At 38.7% G+C, this 19,662-nt stretch overlaps 1 protein-coding gene across 1 annotated transcript in view; it reads left to right on the top strand.

Moving 5' to 3' along the window:
• LRP1B (LDL receptor related protein 1B) overlaps nucleotides 1–19,662 on the top strand; it is a 1,076,743-nt gene that overhangs the window by 726,338 nt on the left and 330,743 nt on the right. Inside the window, exon 32 of the mRNA XM_054970106.1 lies at nucleotides 1,012–1,161. Within this exon, the coding sequence (XP_054826081.1) occupies nucleotides 1,012–1,161 (150 nt within the window). The remainder of the gene's footprint in view (nucleotides 1–1,011; nucleotides 1,162–19,662) is intronic.

Here is a 19,662-nt window from a genome sequence, read left to right as displayed (position 1 = left end):
TGTTGACATAGTAGAAGGCAGTTTCTCCTAAGAGTATGGCTACAATGTTCCAGTGTAATTTCACTGGAACATTGTAGCCATACTCTTAGGATTCATGTTGAATGTGGTATTAAATACATATATGTACCTGCTGATCTCAGTGTTGTTTTAAATGTTGTTTTAAATGAGATGATGAATTCCTTGTCTGAAATGTATTTAAGTGACCAGAAGAGGGGATTTTGCAGTGTATGGATTAAATTTATTATTGTTTGAAAAAGATAGAGTCTGAATGGCTTGGTCATTTTCATCCAACAGCAAGACATCTTATAGGGAAAAAACCCTTCTGTTATCTGACCAGATAAAAGACGAAAGGTTTAGGTAGAAAATAAAAGTTGAGTACATGCAACAAGTTCCTTTGGGATTTCATCATGAGTAAAAGATTAAAAGGAACAACTACCAAAAGACACTGATGGTTGAACTGTGCAGAGAAAAAAGTTCAGCAGTATTTTAAAGACTGACTTTATTCCAGTTTCCATGAGTCAGAGCTTACTTCACCAGAAGCATCTTAAATAATTATTTTTAATCTTTAAGGTTCTACTGAACTCCTGTTTAACTATGGTTGGTAGGTATCAAATAAATAAGAATGAAAGGAATGCCCTAGGTGATGGTCAGAAATGATGTCATAGAAATATTGCTGTTGGTGGAACACAAAGTAAAAACTAAGTCTTTTTTTGTGCAAGCTCTGAAAAATGTCATCTTTCTCCTCAATTGATTTATGGTTACGTAGCAAAAATCTTAAAATATGTGTATCTCCAGACGTTTATTCCTTGGCTTTGTCGTCTGGGTTTTAATTACATTGTATGCTTTTAATAATGTGTCTAAAGCCTTCATACTGTTGTCATGCTACTTTTAAGACGTTTAAAATTTGTAAATGCATATTGTTGCTGTTGTGAAAGCAATTGAAAGAATGTATGGATTTTTTGTAATCAATTTGTTGCAAATATATTCCATATCTGTATAAATTTGTTTTAGGTTTATCAATAGATTATGCAGAGAACAAGCTTTATTGGATTAGTTCAGGAAATGGAACCATAAACCGATGCAACTTAGATGGTGGCAGTTTTGAAGTAATAGATTCAATGAAAGAAGAATTAACAAAAGCTACAGCTCTAACCATTATGGGTAAGTAAGCATGTCTAGGATTCAAATGTCTTATATTTCAGTCTCCAGGTGCAAATTAGTGTTGTTCTGTAAGATATCTAGCACAATTCTTTCTACAATGCCAAGAACAAGGCTATACAGCCTGGAAAATCCACAACAACCATCATTCTCTGGCCGTGAAAGCCTTCGACAATATACAATTCTTTCTGTTTGTACAAAAATACTTTGTTTCTTCGTTAGAGGTGGGCATGAACCGGGAAAAAACCATGAACTGTCAGCCTGTAGTCCTCGTGTTTCACGGACCATGAACTTTTTACAGACCTGCTCCGATTCGCAGACCATGAGTCCATGGTCCGTCACTTCCACGGGCTCTAAGACCACCCTTTTCACACTCAGAGATGCCAAACTTGCAACGAGTCTTCAGCAGGCTCTCCTCCAACCACCCTCCAAGGTTGCCCAAGATTGTATTTTGGACATACGAGTTACAGACCCCCAAAGCAGCTGCCCCCAAGAAACTTCCAGTAGATAGAATAGGGGCCACAAACACCAATTGAGTTGCATTAGCTGGCAGCACTGAAAAGTTGCAATGAAAATGTGGAATGGAGTTGTAGAATCTTCCTCTGAGAACGGAATGATGCCCTCCAGAGTGGAATGACAGTTCCTGGGAGAAGAAAACCTGCTCTGGGGTTGGAATGGGGAAGGAGAGAAGTACTCTTTGAGGGGACAATCAAGGAACTGTTTTTAAGGAGACAGGAGGAATATTCTTTTAAAGGACACAAGGACAGAGACAATCTATGAGAGAAGGTTAAATTTGGGGGGAAAGGGTGGATGTTCTTTGGGGAGACAGGAATATCCCTGTACAGGAAAGGACAGAGGTGATCCATGAGGGGAGGATAATCCTAGGGGGGAACAGAAATCTCCCCAATGGGCTGGCCAAGGGGAGGCTGGAAATGCCAACTCTGGGAGGGAGAACAATCATCATGAGGAGGCAGACCTGGCATGGAGAAGCTAAAAGACAAGACTCTTGGGGAGGCAGATATCTTGAGGTAACAGATGCAGAAAAGAGGATGAAAGTGAGGATTTTGTGGGGGACAGATAAAAATTGGGAGGAGGCAGATGTGGACAGCCAGTAATCGGCAGGTCTCCATTGCACATCATTATTGCATTCCATAATGAGGAGCTCCACTAATGGAGGAAGCTGGACCTCTGCGAGGAGGTACAAAGGCTTCACTATTGAGTGGGTGGCAGCTGTCTCTAGGAGCAAAAGGCCCTTAGAAGACTTGCTGTAGCCCAACACTTCACAAGCAAATAAGAATTGAAAGGGGGGAAATGAAACAGAAGTGTGAGCCCTGAAGGAGCCCAATAAGCTTGGTCCCAGAGCCTGACTGCAGCCCTGAGACTGGGTTGGGGCAGAGCCCTAGGTTACCCAATGCCCCACAATCAAATAAGAATTGAAAGAAATGAAACCGAAGAGTGAGCCCTGAAGGAGCCCAATAAGCTTGCACCCAGAGCCTGACTGCAGCTCTGAGACTTGCTTGAGACAGAGCCCTAGGCTAACCCACCACCCCACAATCAAATATGAATTGAAAGGAAAAAAATGAGACAGAAGAACGAGCCCTCAAGGAGACCAATAAGCTTGCACCCAGTGCCTGACTGCAGCTCTGAGACTGGGTTTGGGCAGAGCCCTAGGCTAGCCCTCCACCTCACCAGCAAATAAGAATTGAAAGAAAAAAATATTAAACAGAATAAGGAGCCCTCTGTCGAGAAAACCGAATAAGCTTGCTCCCACCCAGAGCCTTGCTGGAGTACAAGCCCTAAGCCTCCCTCTGGCACAATAAAAAAACCTCCTGCAACAAGCAGTTCCTCTGAGTCGGTAACCAGCTGGAAAGTGAAACCGCAGCTCAGTGCTTGGTGTTATATATACTGCTTGCTCTCATAGCAAATAATAGAAGCTCTCTGATTTGCAGCCAGAGTTGCCTGTCAAGATTTTCAGGGCGAAGATTGGTGTGTTCCAAAGGGAATCCAAGGTCCGCAGGCAACTCCCCTACGTTGCCTAGGGAATTGATTGCTCGGGGCCAGGATGTCTGGTTTCACGGACCAATGGACCAGCCCAAAAGTTGTCATGTCCGTGAAAAAATGCATGTCCCCAAACCCGCTGGTTCACATATGCCGAACCGGGCTGGTCCCTGTCAAATTTTGGTCCATTTTTCAGTCCGTGCCCACCTCTATTCTTCATATATATGTTTGAAGGCACCATATTATCAACTTTTCTTTAAATTTAAACTGCTGTTAACTTTTAATAAGGTAAACTGTAAAATTTTCCTGTTAAACTGCAGGGCATTATGTAATTTTTAACACACAGGATTCATTCATGGATGCCTCATTGCTCTGGATAGTAAATGTGTATAATATTTCATATTCTCAGTTCCAGGCCCCTTTTTCAGATTTGTAACAAACTTTTCTTGCCTTCCTTTTTTATACTGGGGTACATGGAGTTTTAAATTTGTAGGTATGCGAATAAGTCAGTGTGGTCATTTGGTGCCAAAGAAAAACAAATGCTTCTCTAGAGTTACTTTAAGGCTTGTATAGATTAAGAATTAGAGATGGACCCTCATGTTGATTGCTAGATATAAAAAATGCAGGAAGAAATCAAGATGGCAAGCCTGATGATAAACTGACAAAGTATGTTACAAGACTATCAAAATAGTTTCCGGTGGGTAGCTGTACTGGTCTGTAGTTGAAGAGCAAGATTTGAGTCCAGTAGCGCCTTAGAGACCAACAAGATTTTCAGGGTATATAAGCTTTTGAGAGTCAAAACTTCCTTCATCAAATATCAAAAGATAATGTATCAGTACTTTATTTATTTGCTGAAATTATTTTTATCCCACCTTTCTCCAAAAGAACTCAAGGCAGCTGACGTATACTTCATATCCTAATTTCAAATCGAAATTAAGATGGAACACTAGTTCGTGTTAACCATGGATAAGGAGGTGTCAACAGAAATCTTAACTCTGGTTAAGATGAGCAACAAAACATCTGCATTTCTTTGGCCCATGAGTTCCTTTTTATACTTATAAGTAGAGATGGGCATGAACAGCAATACAAACTAAAAAAGCCATGAACAGCCCAATCAGCTGTTCGTGAACAAGCAGTTCGTGAGGCCCCATTCTAAATGAACAGGTGGTTGTTGCAAGCCTCGTTCATTGCTGTTTGTTGCTGTTCGTCAAGCCAGACAATCTGGCACATGCAATCAATTCCCTTAGCAACCAGAGGCAGGGACTGCCTGAACTCTGTCTGAACTCCTGCTGTTGCCCTGGAAACCCCAATCTAAGCCCAATTTAGCTTGAAAGGCAGGTCTTCCTTTCAAGTGTGGAGCTCCAAATTTGTTATAAGGAAGCAAAGAGCAGGGGGGAGGGGGGGCTCCCAGGTCTGGTTTTGCAGACAGTGAGGGAGAGACAGTTGCTGTTGGCATTTTGAGAGAAAGATAGGGAGAGTGCATTGGAGCTTGTATTTTCATTGTGTGTGATGGGATAGGGATCTACCTCTTCAATTTCCAGGGCTGCTGCTAGGCTCTGGGCCAAGCTATTATTTATTACTGGTACCTTTCCTGCTGCCTGCTCAGGTAAGGTTTCTGGGAGTGGTGCGGTAGGGATCTACCCCTTCAGGTTCCAGGGCTGTTGCCAGGCTCTGGGGCCAAGCTATTATTTATTATTGGTACATTTCCTGGTACCTGCTCAGGTCAGGTTTCTGGAAGTGGTGCAGTAGGGATCTTGATGGCTGGAGGAGAGCCTGCTGGCCCCCACAAACAATGAACAACAAACATGTTTGTGAACAGGTCATGTTCGTCAGTGTTCATTGTTCGTTCTTTGTGGATGGCAACGAACAACGAACACCATGTTCATTTCTTTCTATTCGTGCCCGTGTCTACTTATAAGTATAGTCATTTTCTTATTGTATAGAAAATAATTTTGCTGATAAAAATGTTGCAAGACATTTTGCTTTTCACTTTAATCTTGATCCATTGACATGAAATTGTTATGGAGTGAGAAGTAGGATATTTTTACCTTTTTATACCATTTGAGTTCAGCCAAGTGATCTTAATTCTCTTTAGTTCATAGCTGATAGCAAGGAGCTCTACACATCATGTGCTCATGAATAGAGGAATTATATTTCATTTTAAAATATGCAGAGGCAGCAGAGACACAAAATCATCACCACTGTGATATATTTTGTTCGGGCTTTAGTATTCCTAGCAGGTACAGTCGTCATTTCTATAAAAGAGAAATATTATAAGAGCTTGCCATTAGAACTCAGTTTGTGTAGACCTACATTTCCTGAAAGTAGTGTTCAAAATATCAGTTGACATTTCCCATTCATTCAGGATGGGAAAGTTAAACTTGAAAATGAATGTTTAGTTCTAATATCATTTCTTTATAAATAGTGAAAGTTATTTTAAAAACAGGAGAACCTAAAAATAGAATCATATGATTTCCTTTGAATGTAAAGAATCTTGCAAGAACAAAAGACGCCTTCCCTTCTCAGGAGGAGTCAGCCATGAATGGCAAATTCCTTACTTAGCCAAAATGAATGTTAGCAGCCAACCCAAAGTATATAACAAAATATCTTGATAAGAGGATAACAAAATTAGAATGCATGTCAATGTGGTTTGCATGAGAATCAAGTTGTAAGAACTCATTTTGCGTCATTTTGTCTGAAAAGGATAAGAGCCTTCATCCAGTTTAAGGAAGGTTATATATTATTAAGAGTGTTGAATGAATAATGGGCTTTCAAGTCACAACTGACTCTTGGTGACCCCATCCACTGAGTGAGCAGAGGTGGTTTTCCATTACCTTCCTCTGCATAGCATGGTGGTCTTCCATCCTAGTACTGACCATGGCTGACCCTACTCTGACAACTTGGGCTAAATTGGGCTAATCTTAACCTACCCTTAAACTCAACAAAGGCTGGTAGGCTCATTTGCCGTAAAATTATTCTAACTCTAATTATTTTCTAAATACTTACAGGTTTGGGATTTTTTTAAAAAAATGCTTCCTTATAATATATTCAGGTTGTATTTATCATAAAGTAATTTTTTAGATACCTACCTAATATGGGAATTTATTGCTAAAATGAAATTTATTGTTTGTCAGGGAAAACATACATTATAACTTATAAGTTTGATGCATAGTAATTTCATATTACAAAGTTATTGTTAATAGTAGGTGGAATATAGGTAAAGGTAAAGGTGCAAGCACCGAGTCATTACTGACCCATGGGGGGATGTCAGATCACAATGTTTTCTTGGCAGACTTTTTAGGGGGCAGTTTGCCATTGCCTTCCCCAGTCATCTACACTTTACCCCCAGGAAACTGGGTACTCATTTACCGACCTTGGAAGGATGGAAGGCTGAGTCAACCTTGAGCTGGCTACCTGAACCCAGCTGGGATCGAACTCAGGTCGTGAGCAGAGCTGGGGCTGCAGCACTGCAGCTTACCAGTCTGCACCACGGGGCTCTTATAAGGAATATATGCAATTTTAATCAGGAATCAGTTCAAAATATTCCCATCTTTATTTTAACTATTGTCTCATGTCCAGTTTGCACATTATATTTTCCAAAGTGCCTTTCTTTGGTTCATATGAAAAAATAATATGTGTAGTTATTGCATGTTTCACAACGTGCTGCTCCCTGAAGGAATACTAGTACAGATGTTTCATGGAAACAAGTGTTATGCATTCAATTCCTAGTATAAGGTTCCAAATATCAGCTATACTTTCCAGAGTGATTATATGAATGGGAAATTTGCTGTGTACATTGACTCTTAGATTCTACACTTTGATTAAGACTGAAATATTTTGTATTGGAAGAATAAGCATGTCTCTTTTTCTTATATAACTTGCTATTGAAAGCTATTTACAAGTGGAAAAATAAACAGGACTTTTTGGCACTTTAAAAATTAACATTTTTATTCTAACATAAACTTCTATATCTTGTTCACAGCTTGGGTCCAAAAAGAATTATTTCCTGTACACTTATTTTAACAGTAGTAGTACAGTGTTACAATTTCAACTGACTTGTTTAGATCATTTATCACTAGTATTCAAGTATATTTAGGAACATGGATTGATAAACTTACATACAAGTGGTATGTACACAGAAAATATATATGAATTCTTTATTTTGGCTTTCTGTAATTTTTTCATTCTTTAAAGGCATTGCTGAAAATAAGCATAATAAGTTTGCAGTACATTTTTGTCCTTTCTAAAGGTATCTTTAAACCCTTTTCCCCCAAAACAAATTGGTGAAAAATAGTTTGCTCTGCCCAAAGAACAACAATTTATCAATTTCATTGAGATTGGAATTAAAAGATTATGGCCACGATCCTTGAATCAGACAAAAACTAGAAAGGCCTTAAGATATAAAGAGCTTCCTTTTATAGTAAGATAAGACAGCAACCTAGATTAGTAGAACATGGCAAGCGACACATTGAGGAGAGAGACTTTTTTATTGTTTGTATCAAGAACCATGCAGGTCCAACTATCCAAAATTACTTAGAGCATGAGCTACCCTTCATGTTAAATTTACAACAGGCATGTGGCATTGCATGTCGTGCCCTTTCAGGGCCAGTTCTATATTTTGGGTGGCTCTGGGCAGTGAGTTCCTGGGGGGTGCCCCTCCAGATCTCTTGCTCATGTCTCTTTCTGCCCGCTCATCTTGTGCTCCGTACCTGAATGCGCATCCTTCCGCTGCCCCACTCAGGAGCTTTCCCACTGCCCATGCTCACAGCTGCCTTGCAATGCAAGCAAGTAGTGGAGCATTCACTGATGAGCAGGTAGGGAAGAGCATAGGGGGATCAACACCAGTGGGTCTTCTCAGGAGCCCTGGGCCCTAGCAGCTACACTGCCTGAGGGTATGCTGATGCCAGCCCTGCCTCTCCCCTAATACAAACATTCTGTGTATATTAATAAGCATAGCTAAATAATATTAATAATGTAATATGAAAATATCACGTAATAAAATGGGTTCTGTCTTCCATTCTACTATAGTATGGTGATTATTTCAGATGCAGAGGGATCCTTCAAATAGAATAAAGGACTCGTTCCAGGAATCCTAATATAGATTTCAGTAGAGGTGGTTCATGAGGCTCTCTCAACCCTCAGCATTGGTTTCTCAGAGGTCACCCACTGAGAGGCTGCTGTAGGAAGGGAATAATGGGAAAGGTCGACCTCCATAAACTGTTTACACTTGCAGGTAATATGATTCAAACCAATGATAATTAAATAGCAAAAACCAAATTATTTAATTAACCATTTTGGACCTTATGACTATAGAAATGTGATCTACACAGATTGAACAGGTGTTTGGGGGGTGGTGGTAAGAAAAAGATTTGTGTTTGTGGTGTATATTGGCCCTTTTAATTTATACAACAGTAGTTACTACTATTGTTGTAATTCACTTTAAATTATTTGTTTTAAACATTTGTATCTTGCATTCCTCCTCTCACCTAAGGGCTCGAGGATCAGGAAACACTGATAAAGAAAATAGCACATGGCATGGGGAGCTGTGGTAAAAAGGGAACATTGCGAGCGCTCATAATACATGCCCTTATGTTGTGTCCTGAAAAATTACAGTCTAAATCAGAGAAGAACTTTTGGATGAAAGGGGTTTTTCCTCTCACACATTTCCATCTGCTGTATGTGTGCTCATGGGAATAGGTTCAGATGGATTGCTGTGTTGGTCTGTAGTAGACGAGCAAGGTTTTGAATCCAGTGCTACCCTGAAGTCCAACAAAGAGTTTCTAGAGTTTAAGCTTTTGAGAGCCAAGCTCCCTTTGTCAGATGCCATCTGACAAATCTTATGAAGGAAGCTTGACTTTTGAAAGCTTATCCCCTGGAAATTCTTCGTCGGTCTTTAAGATGCTACCGGACTTGAACCTTGCTCATGAGAATAGGGGGGGGGGCCTTTTGTTCCTCCAGTTGGAAGACAGTATTTCTTTGACTTTTTTTTAGCGTTCACCCATTTTGCTATGACATGACGATAGGGTTGCACCTCTGAGACAGAACATTTCTGTAGATGTGGGGAAAGAGCCTGGGGAAGACAGGATTTGGGGGAGGAAGAACTTCAGCAGGGTATAATGCAATAGAGACCACCCTCTAAAGCAGCCATTTTCTTCAGGAGAATTGAGCTCTATGGTATGGAGATTGATTGTAATTCAGGGCGATGTCCAGAGCCTACTTGGAGGCTGGCAACCCTGCATGATGATGTTTCAGCTTTGTATTTGCATAGCACTTTTATTTATGAAATTGGAGCCCCATATGAATTGTTCAGTTCCCAGTGTTGAGTTGTAATTTAACAAAACACAACAATAGGAGACACTGGTTGCCTGTGACTGATTGCCAACACAGTTATACTTAGTTGCAAGTATAGATTATGTAAAATTTACCTGAAATCAATTAGGGAGGGGCTGTGGTAGAGCATCTGTTTGACATTCAGAAGTTCAGTTCCTAACATCTCCAGTTAAAAGGCTCAAGTAGTAGGTGATGTGAAAAACCTCCACCTGAGACAATGGAAAGACACTGCCACTCTGAGTTGACAATACTCACCTTGATGGACCAATTGTCTGATTCAGTATAAGGCAGCTCCATGTGTCCAATGTGTTTCCATTTGCAATGTACTCGCTCTCCTCCCTTCTCCCTCAAATGCAAGCTTTTATCAATAGGCATGGGCCTCACCACGTTGTATTTAATTTAGGGGACTGTGATAAAGGAAATGGTAGTGAATAATATATATTCTACTAAGAAGTTGTCATTCCAGGCTTCACAGTATGATTCTATGCTGTTCGCGAACTCTGTTCTAAAAGTTGCATTCAACTATTTTGAATATATTACTCTGGCTTACTATTTATTTTATGTGATAGCAATGTGAGTTTCCTTTTGCAATACACCCCCCCCCCAAACATAAATTTATTCTGTTCATAATTGCTTTGCAGTGTGATAGTATGTATGATCATTTAGGCATTCCAGTGCATGCTGAGATTAGTAATATCATTTAACTATATGTAAATATAAAGTAATGTTTATTGAGTACATCCCATTACGTATTTGGAATCAATTTATATTTAATTTATCCATAATTATATGAAGGGGAGGAGATTAATCAAGCATTTATGTACTGACATGACGTGTATGAAATAATAGGGTTGGAAACACTAGGACACAGGAGAATGTTAGGATTCTGGTAGGATTTTGAATTGAAAGGTAACATGGAGTAGGGATTTATTAGAGGACTATGATGGGCTTCTTTTCATAACTTTGAGGGTGATATCCTTCCTCTAAGCAACATACAAATAAAAAATCTGGCTTATAATGAAAGCTAAATGTGATGGTTTAAAATAGTCACTAAGACATATGTAAGAAATGTGGATGCTTGATGCTCTAAGTGAGATTGCAGATGATAAACTACAAAAACACAGTGTCATTGGACATTATAGCAGACAAGGAGGGTGGTCTGTTTTGCAATATCATTTGTATTGCATGTATAAAACATCAGGAGATGATGTATTACTTTGTTTGAAAATTCAGTGTGTATTCACACTATAAACTTCTAAGTTTAACAACCAAATAAAATGTTAAAAGCTGGAGAATATTGTTCCATTCTATGACTACTACCATGCGGATAGGAACAGCTAATTCCAAGAAGAACGCTAGTCAGATGGATATTTGCACATAGGCCTAGGTGTTGCACTTTCTGTTGTTAGTGGTGTTGTGGGATAAAAGCATAGCCCTTCTGGCTAGTAGAAGAATGATAAGTTACCTTCCTACAGCTATAGTGTATGGAATATTGTTTCAAAGAAAGCCTTTCTGCCTACTCCAAAAGTGTTAAAAATCCATTCCTTCAGTTTAGTCCAAGTAGAAATTACAACTTTTTAAATATTAGTAGGCAATATGGTGGAAATGTTATTTCTTACAAAATGCCAGGGAAGCAAGGGATTTTGTTTTTCCTGCTTGCTAGCTAGCACAAAGACCCACTACTACCACACAGTACTAAGTAAGTTGGATAGGGATGAGTTAAGGGATGGGGAAATGATTTATTACCAAATGCAGCTTCCCTTTTGTTCAGGGGTGATTTAAATGCCCATGAACTTACAAGCAGGCTGAGGGAGAAAAGAAAGTACAGGCCACACTTTGGCAACTGTCTTCACTTGCTGAGAAGCATGATGAGTCAAGCAGGAAGATAGGCGTGTTCGTAGCAGGTCTATTTGTAACCGAATAGCTCTTTAAAAAACTTTGGCTAATGTCCCTGCAGGGAGGTGAATGGGAGGGACCCAGTTGCAGCCACTGATGGTGGGAGCAGGCAAGGGAGGCAGTCCCATGTGCTTTTAACCTCTCTCAAGGTCTGCACTCTCTCATGAGAGCAGGGCAGGCCCTTCTTGGCAGGCATGTTCTTGCAGAAGTCCCTTGCACAGGCCAGGGAGAAGGAAGAAAAGCTTGGTTCTTGAGTCAGAGAGAGTGGACCTTGATTAAAGGAGAAGGTGGCCAAGGGTATTTGTTAATACCTGTTCTTCCTTACACTCTGAGATTAGCCAAAGGTCTACAAACAGCCAGGCCACTGAGGGAACACTAACCCAGGTCCCCAAGGCTGAGGCCCTGGCAGTATACTGTTATATTTTCCCCAAAGATCCTTTAACAGGAATCAAAAAGACACATCAGTCTTTCACAGAAAGACATCGGTTTAGGTAATGATGACATTGCTTAAAATCTGTGGCCAGTATAGGGTTGCTGATCCCCACGTGGGGGTGGGGGATCCCCCACTCCCAGCCACCACTCCAGCCACCATTCACCTGGCTGACATGGAGGAAAGGTGTGGGAACAGGCCCCCCGGGGTGAGCTCTTGGTGTGGCATGACGATGTCACTTCCAGGTGTGGCATCATCTCCCAGGCTGTGGGAGTGCTTCCAGATTTCACTCCAGGTCAATTTAGGCCCCAAACAGGCTGATTCTTTAATCTAACATAAATATAGATTGTGTTAGACTTGAAAGAAGCAGAGGGAAAAGGGGATAAAATTAAAGATTTATGTTCCTCAACACTGTTTAAGCTATACTGATTATGAACACAGATCCTCCCACTCCTAACTTGCAAATAAGAAAGGTGTTTAAAACAGATAACTAACATTAATTGATCTAGAATAAGTTTAAAAGTGAATTTGTTACTGAAAAGTATAGAAGCCATTCCTCAACATAAATAAGATTAACATACTTTTAAATGGTTTATTAAAGTTTAAATAGAAAGCAACTGAATACCAAATACACAAATCAACCATGTATTTGACCAAACAAGAGGCCTTGCATCGTTTATTAACATGAAGATTAGCATGCTTGTTAGAGTTAATACTTTTCCAGCAGCCAAACGTATAAAATGCCCTTCTCTAATTCCTAGTAGAATGTGATCTTAGAGAGTCTTCTGTTTTTCCAGTTATCATAATTTTGTCTGAAACCAAAGTTTCTGTAATTCCTCATAGTCAATATGTATATGGGCATGAATATATCCTAGCAACTCAGTGAGAAGGTGTCTACAATTAGATTTCCAATAATTTCTGAGATACTTGCTACTACAGTAACACACTTTTAACCAGGATTGTAGTGCAATTCTAAACAGTGTTATACCCTTCTAAACCCATTGACTTTAATGGGCTTAGAAGGGTATCACCCTATTTAGGATTGCACTGTCAATGTATTAGGTTGCCAAAGACAAATAATAATTTAAGTGTTTCATTTATCTCATCAATGGGATATAAGAACTATGTTTTATTATTTTCATTTGTAGTCTGCCTTTCACACTGGGTCTCAAGGCAGATTACAAATATGATTTTTTAAAAAACTGTTCAATCAATAAGTAGATTACAAAATACGATAACCTTGGTATCTAACAGCAGAGATTCCTTGTAAGACAAAAAATGCAATTGGGCCAGGGATTATATAATGGGGAAAAGCAGAACAATGCATGCAAACCTATCTGTTTAAGGCAACAAGGCAATCAATGTAGGAAAGGCTGTATCCCTTGTAAGTTTCACCTCCTACCTCCTGAACCATTAAGCTGCAGCTTTGTTCCTCCTATAAGAATGCCCTCCTGAAAAATTCTGTTTATAAGAACTATATTCTAGACATAGAGAGCTGTGCTTACATTTTAGGCATGAGTACTTGAAAGGAGTTAGCTGACACATAATATATTGCATTTTTACTTCAAGTAGATTTTTTAAAACTTAATTTCTGGCAAATGCCTATCTAGCTAGTTGTTAATTCAAGTAGTACTGTTGACTTGCATAAGTGGAGTGAAAAGGCAGTATTTGCTATAAAGACCTTTAAACGTATATATACCTAAAATTTCCAGACCGACAGTCTTTCGATTGCCATAATATTCTTAATCACATTAACAGTAACCCATAAAATATATCTAGGCAATCTGCCCAGTTCTAAGTACAGTATATAGTTGTCTTCTCTAAGTACACAGTCCATCATTAATGAAAACTAATAGCCCTTCAAAATTTACATTTGGAATACTGCTTCAAGTCTCCAAAGACAGTATGAAATCTAGGATAGGAGTATTACTGACTTTAGTTGTCCGGTTCCTAAAAAGTTGTCTTTTTAGTATTAATTAATTAATTAGCTATTTTACTATACGTTATGACCCAATTACAGAAATAATTATTGGGATCCAAATCCAAACAAAACATTCAAATACAAATGTTAAATCAGTGTTATAATAATATATAGTCAATGTTTTGTTTCTGGCATTCGATTATCCAGAATGCTCAGTTAACTGGTATTCCCCAGAGAGCAGGCTCAGCCACCATGCCCCTCCATCTTTTGGCATGCACACACCCCACTCCCACCTCTCCAGCTGACCAGCATAATGCTTCCTGTTGTTGATGGCCTTCTGACAGTTGGTGTTGCCTGCTGACATCATCTGTGGATGCCTCCTTCCTCCTCAGTCTGCCTTGAGCCATCACGAATCAGCTCTGCCAGAGGGCTCCTGACAGCTGATGCATTTTTTCTGCCTGCTGCGTAGGATGGCTCCATTGCTTGGGGGAAATGGAAAGCTCTTGCCAGGCATGGGGTGTAATTTAATGTTATATGATGAAAAAAATTAAGTGAAAATCCTATTATAGAAAACAATGGCTTTCAAGAGGGAAGGACACTAACCTGTGCAAAGGTAATCTGATCTAAGCGCATTGATCTGACTGGAATAATTCTGCATAGGATTGCGCTGTAAATTATTCAGTTTCTGCTTACATGGAACATTTATTGTTGGAATAAAATGAATGGAGCTTTAGCTGTGCTCTGCTATATTTTCATTATTCAGAGTGAACAATCAAATGTTTCTCCTTAGCTCATGGATTCCAGGTTAAATATTTGGCAGATGACCATAGGAAGCATTCTTTGGAATAACTAAGCTGTTCACATCTTTAGTCAAATGTAAAAGTTGAAATGTTGAATATTTATGGTTCTTTAATACCTGGCCCTTGTTACTGGAACTTTTAGTTCCTGTGTCTAGCCCCATTTTTAATGGTTTTCCCCACTCTTATAACTTATAGGAGAACTAACTTTTTAAAAAATCCTAAAATGAAAATCACATTGACTGCAATCTTGCCCATGGCTGAGTTTCAGTGGGATTTAAGCAACCTAAGCGTACATGAGATTTCAGTCATTGTGAATACAGTGATAAAAACAATATAACAGCATGTGGCTATTTTTGAGAATTCTGTTTTGATTTTTTTAATTTTTTTTAATTGTATAGGTGCAGGAGACTGCAAAGAAGGCCAATACTCTAAGGGCTAGTGATGAGATTATCCTGTGCTGACTTATCTTCTAATTCTAATGTCTGTTGTGAAAAAAAAATGATTCTGTGATCTGAGAACAAAGATAACAGGATTGTCTAATTACATGATTGGAATTAGCAGGAGAGGTAGGTGGTCTAGAGACTATTTACTATTTATGCAAGCAGCAACTTTTTTCATCACTAGCACAATAGGGAGAAGTGTCTGACCGTTATATGTTCCATTTGGGTATGCTGAATTGGCAGTCATGTTATTCACATTGCAAAAGGAAACTTACATTCAGTGTGGGAGTTACCTCATATAGGAATTCATGTGAAACAAGTATGTTTGGTAATCTCTTAGCTGAATAGAATTGTTCAGGGGCTGAATAGAATTATACAGGGAGCAGCTGTTTGATTATTTTTCTTCATCAGTGCAAGATCAGAGTCCATAGAGAGTCAGTTTTTTCAGGGTGCTGATTCCCTGGCCTGTACTTTGTTAGAACAGAGGATATGAATAATACCTCTGTTCTAACCTCTATTTACCAAATTTTCTGATGACCATAATCTCTAATTATATTAAGTTAGTATAAACAATTTTAGGATTTAGATGTACTGATTTTAAAGTTTCAGTCATATGGCAGCTTAGGTATATGAAAGAGCTACAATTTTAATACACTTTTTGTGGATCAGTAGAGCAAAATCCTAGGCAGGCTTACACAAAAGTAAATGTCACTGTGTGTATAGGATTCCACTGGTACAATGGGCCCATTGTAGCAAGAGTAGTTTGTATAGAAATTTGATCCATGTTCAGCTAATGTAGAAAGAGAAAGGTGGTCTTGCCTTTGATACAACTCAGAACATTTGGAGCGAATGATGCCATAACACACACACACACACATATATATTGTGGCTAAATAGGGAATGTTTCAATGTATCAGAACAAATTTCAACAGGCAGCAATATCCCTGCTGTCTCACTTAGCAACTTCCAAAACCTTTCTCCTCCATCAGTAACTGCCTCCAACAGATTTTCAACTGTCACTAGCCCAGCATTATACCAGATCTCACTAACAATTTCCCAGGAGAGGAGGAGCTAGAACCAGTCCTGTCCATCACAGTTATGTCAATCTACCATTGTAACAATATATGCAGCAGATTCTCTGAATTCTCATTTTTCAGTTTTTTGAAAAAAAATAGGTCTCTAGCCCCTTCTCTTGCAGGGATATAAAGAAAAAGGCATATCTCCACAATGGAATGGACTAGAAACTTACGTACTTTTTAAAAGGAAAGCTGGGAATTCAGAGAATCTCCTGCATATATTGTTACAATGGTGGGGAAGATGGGAGAGAGGAGCGATTCTATAATTAAGAACTTCCAATAATCGAAAAGTGGTTTTCAGGTGGGTGGGAGTGGGCAGGACAAACAAAACCTAAACAAATATTACATACGAGGGAAAAATAAACTCAAAATCAGCTTCCAGAAAAAGATTGGGGAAAGAGTAAGTAAGTAATAAATTTATTTGATATATATAACGAGCACAAATCTCTATGTTATATTAGGGGAAAGAGTGGTCTCAAAAGATCCAGAAGAAAACTGGGGGACATGCCCTCCCAAAAAACTCAAGGCAAACAAATTTTTGTGGAAATCAGAGGATAAATTAATGTAGTATGGTGCAAGAAAATGCTGCGTGTGGAAAATATGGATGTTCCTATAAAGGACACCCTGAGTCGGATCAGCAGCAGTAGAACTACAGTCTCTTTTTGGGTTATTCTCTGGAGAGAATAGAGGAATGAAAAAGAGAACTCAGTTCCTGAATCCATGTGCCATTTTAATACAGGGGACTGATTTGTTTAATATAATTTATTAGATTTGTGTTAGGGAAAATAGTCAATTTCTCATCCCCCCCCATTACTCCCTCTTTCCCTTTTCTGAAAGCACCTACAGCCTTTTTTTCTGCTTTTTTCTCTTCTTCCGACCCTTCAGCCAACTTCCTTTATCTACTTCCCTGTCTTCATCTTTCCCTCCTTCTCTCCATGTGGCACACTCCAACTGGGAAAATTATGTCCCAGTTGTGTGGTGCCAATTGCCAAACTGAGCCCAGTTGTGCAGTGAGGAACCTGCAAGGACTTGAGGTGGCCTCTTCATTTCCTCCATATCCTCTTTGCAATGATATTTCCACTTTCTCCCCTACTAGCAACTTTTCCTTGCTTTCTTCTCTCCTTTCCACTCACCAAACAACCCGTTTTCTATCTGCTGCTCATCTTCAGCAATATATATTATTTATTTCCTTCATTTATACCCCACTTTTCCCTACAGTGGGGACTCAGTTGGGTGGCTGCTGTTGAATAACCATGAGCAGTTGGGGCTTGGAGAGTAATGGAACTTGCAAGGTAGCAAGTTGCTCCATGGTTGTAACCAAGCCTGGCTGTGATGAATTCACCCTCAGAGGCCAAAACAGCCATGGAAAGGGTCCAACCCCACCCCTGCCTTTTACTTACAGAAAACAAGGCCGGAAGGCTGTGTAGTTGCTTCGCAGAAGGCTACAGGCACTGTTTCTATTATTATGGGATTTTAACCCCCAATGTGTGTGTCTGTGTTTAGATTCCAGATTTTTCTGCAAACCTGAGGTGTTTTTCAGGTTTGTAGAAAAATCTGTCTTCTCTGTTCATGGCTGCGGTCTCTGGATGTAAGGATCCGAAGATTTGGCCATGTTAAGAATTAAATATATTTGTTGCCAATAGTGCTCAGCACAGCTCTATGCTTTTTTGGGGGAATAGCGTGTGTGCAAAACAAATAGTGGTAAATTTGAAATTTCAGTTAGAAACAAGAATTTTAAGTACTTTTAAAGATAGGATGGCCTACAAAAACCTGTTTGTTCCAGGGCTTTTAAAAAATAACAACATTTGATCTATATACTTCCCATCAGGACACATTCAGAGCAGTTTACAAAGTGTGTTATTATTATTCTCACAACAATCACCCTGTGAAGTGTGTAGGGCCGAGAGAGCTCTGAGAGAACTGTGACTGACACAAGGTCACCCAGCTGGCTTCAACCAGAGGAGTGGGGAATCAAACCTGGTTCTCCAGATTAGAATCCTGCCACTTTTAACAACTACACCAAACTGGCTCTTTCAATTTTCCATTGGGAAAAAGATGGAATGTTTGAAGGAACACAGGAAAAAGATTTTTGTCAAATATTTTCTCTTTTAGAATAAGAGAAATGCTTCTTAAAGCAATGTTTTTTTCACATTCAAAATGTATAGCATGAAAAAGTCTTGGGATTTTTTTTCATTTTTACCAATGGAAAAATTGGGAATTTGGTGAGAGCATGGGGGGGGGAACTTCCTATGAAATATTTTCTCTATTTGACAGAGAAAATTGTGTCTTTAAAAGCATTTCACTAATTTTGAACGTAAGTTCAAAAAGTTTGAGGATGTGTTTATTTTTCTGATGGAAAAAATTGGGAAATTCTGAAGAACACTGAAAAAAATCAAGTATTTTCTTTTATAATGAGTGGAAAGCTTTTTACGGCAAGACCTTTCACACTCAAAATGTATAGTATGAAATGTTCTGTGGGCTTTTTCAATTTTTTGTAATGAATTAAACGTAAGACAAGATTTTACTGAACATTTGTAGTATAAAAATATTTACTAAAGACAAACTACAGTGTACAATTCTTATGTATACAATTCTTATATATACAGATGACATATACAACATTTTCAAGAATATGTGTTGCTTACATATAAATAGTAAATATATTGGGTAGCAGCTCAGGAGAAGGCCTTCTCAGTTGTGGCACCAAAGATGTGAAACTTTCTCCCCAGGAAGATTCACCTGTCTCCTTCTATTGTCTTTTTCTGCCAGGGAGTAAAGACTTTTCTGTTTCATTTGGCATTCTCTCAGTGATCCCTCTTCTTTTCCCATTGTTTTAACTAAGTTTTTATCTTTTGTACTTATTTTAAGCCCTGGTTACATTTTTTTCATGATGTATTTGTGTGCTGTTTTTAATGTTTTTTAAGACTGGGTTTTAATTTGTATGTTTTAATTTGTTAGGCACCTTGGTGGCCCTGTAGGGGCAGAAAGGCAGAGTAAAAATTTTGTAAATAAATAAATAGTTTTGACAACAGCTAATATACCATAATGTTTTTAAAGAATTCAGTGTTTTCAATATTAAAACTTTTTAGTTTAATATCCAGACATACTAGTAGTCCTGCCTGTTGTAATAATATAAGATAATTTGTCTAAATAATATACTTTAGTTGTTTATGGCAGAATTTCTCTACTTTTAATGTTTATTTTTTGTAACTCTCAGATAGCAGCAATTAAAGTTACATGTGCTATGGTAGCATAGGGTGTAGTGGTTTGGTCATTCTGAAGTAGTGAGTATACTTGCCTTTTTTCTTATGGAAAATGATGACATTTACACTTCCACAGGATACCACAAAGTACAATTTTATATGCTAAGTTACAAATGGTGCATTTTATTTTGCTGAATAAGTAAAAGAAGTTTAGGTTTGATAGGAAAGTAAGTATTGCTTATATTTCAACTTCCCCACATTTACTGGTTTTCTTCTTGGAGGGTGGTAGAAAAATGTTTTTTCACCCTGAAGATTCAAAATTTCCAGAAGTTTTACATCTGTAAGTACTTTGATCATTACTCTGGAGTCACTTACTTAGCTCCACACCTGTTTCTGGGAAAGTATATTGT

The sequence above is a fragment of the Eublepharis macularius genome, chromosome 2 (genome assembly GCF_028583425.1).
Source record: "Eublepharis macularius isolate TG4126 chromosome 2, MPM_Emac_v1.0, whole genome shotgun sequence".
Classification (NCBI taxonomy): domain Eukaryota; kingdom Metazoa; phylum Chordata; class Lepidosauria; order Squamata; family Eublepharidae; genus Eublepharis; species Eublepharis macularius.
The sequence above is the reverse complement of the archived record's forward strand: the minus strand, read 5'-3'. Positions and strand labels throughout refer to the sequence as shown.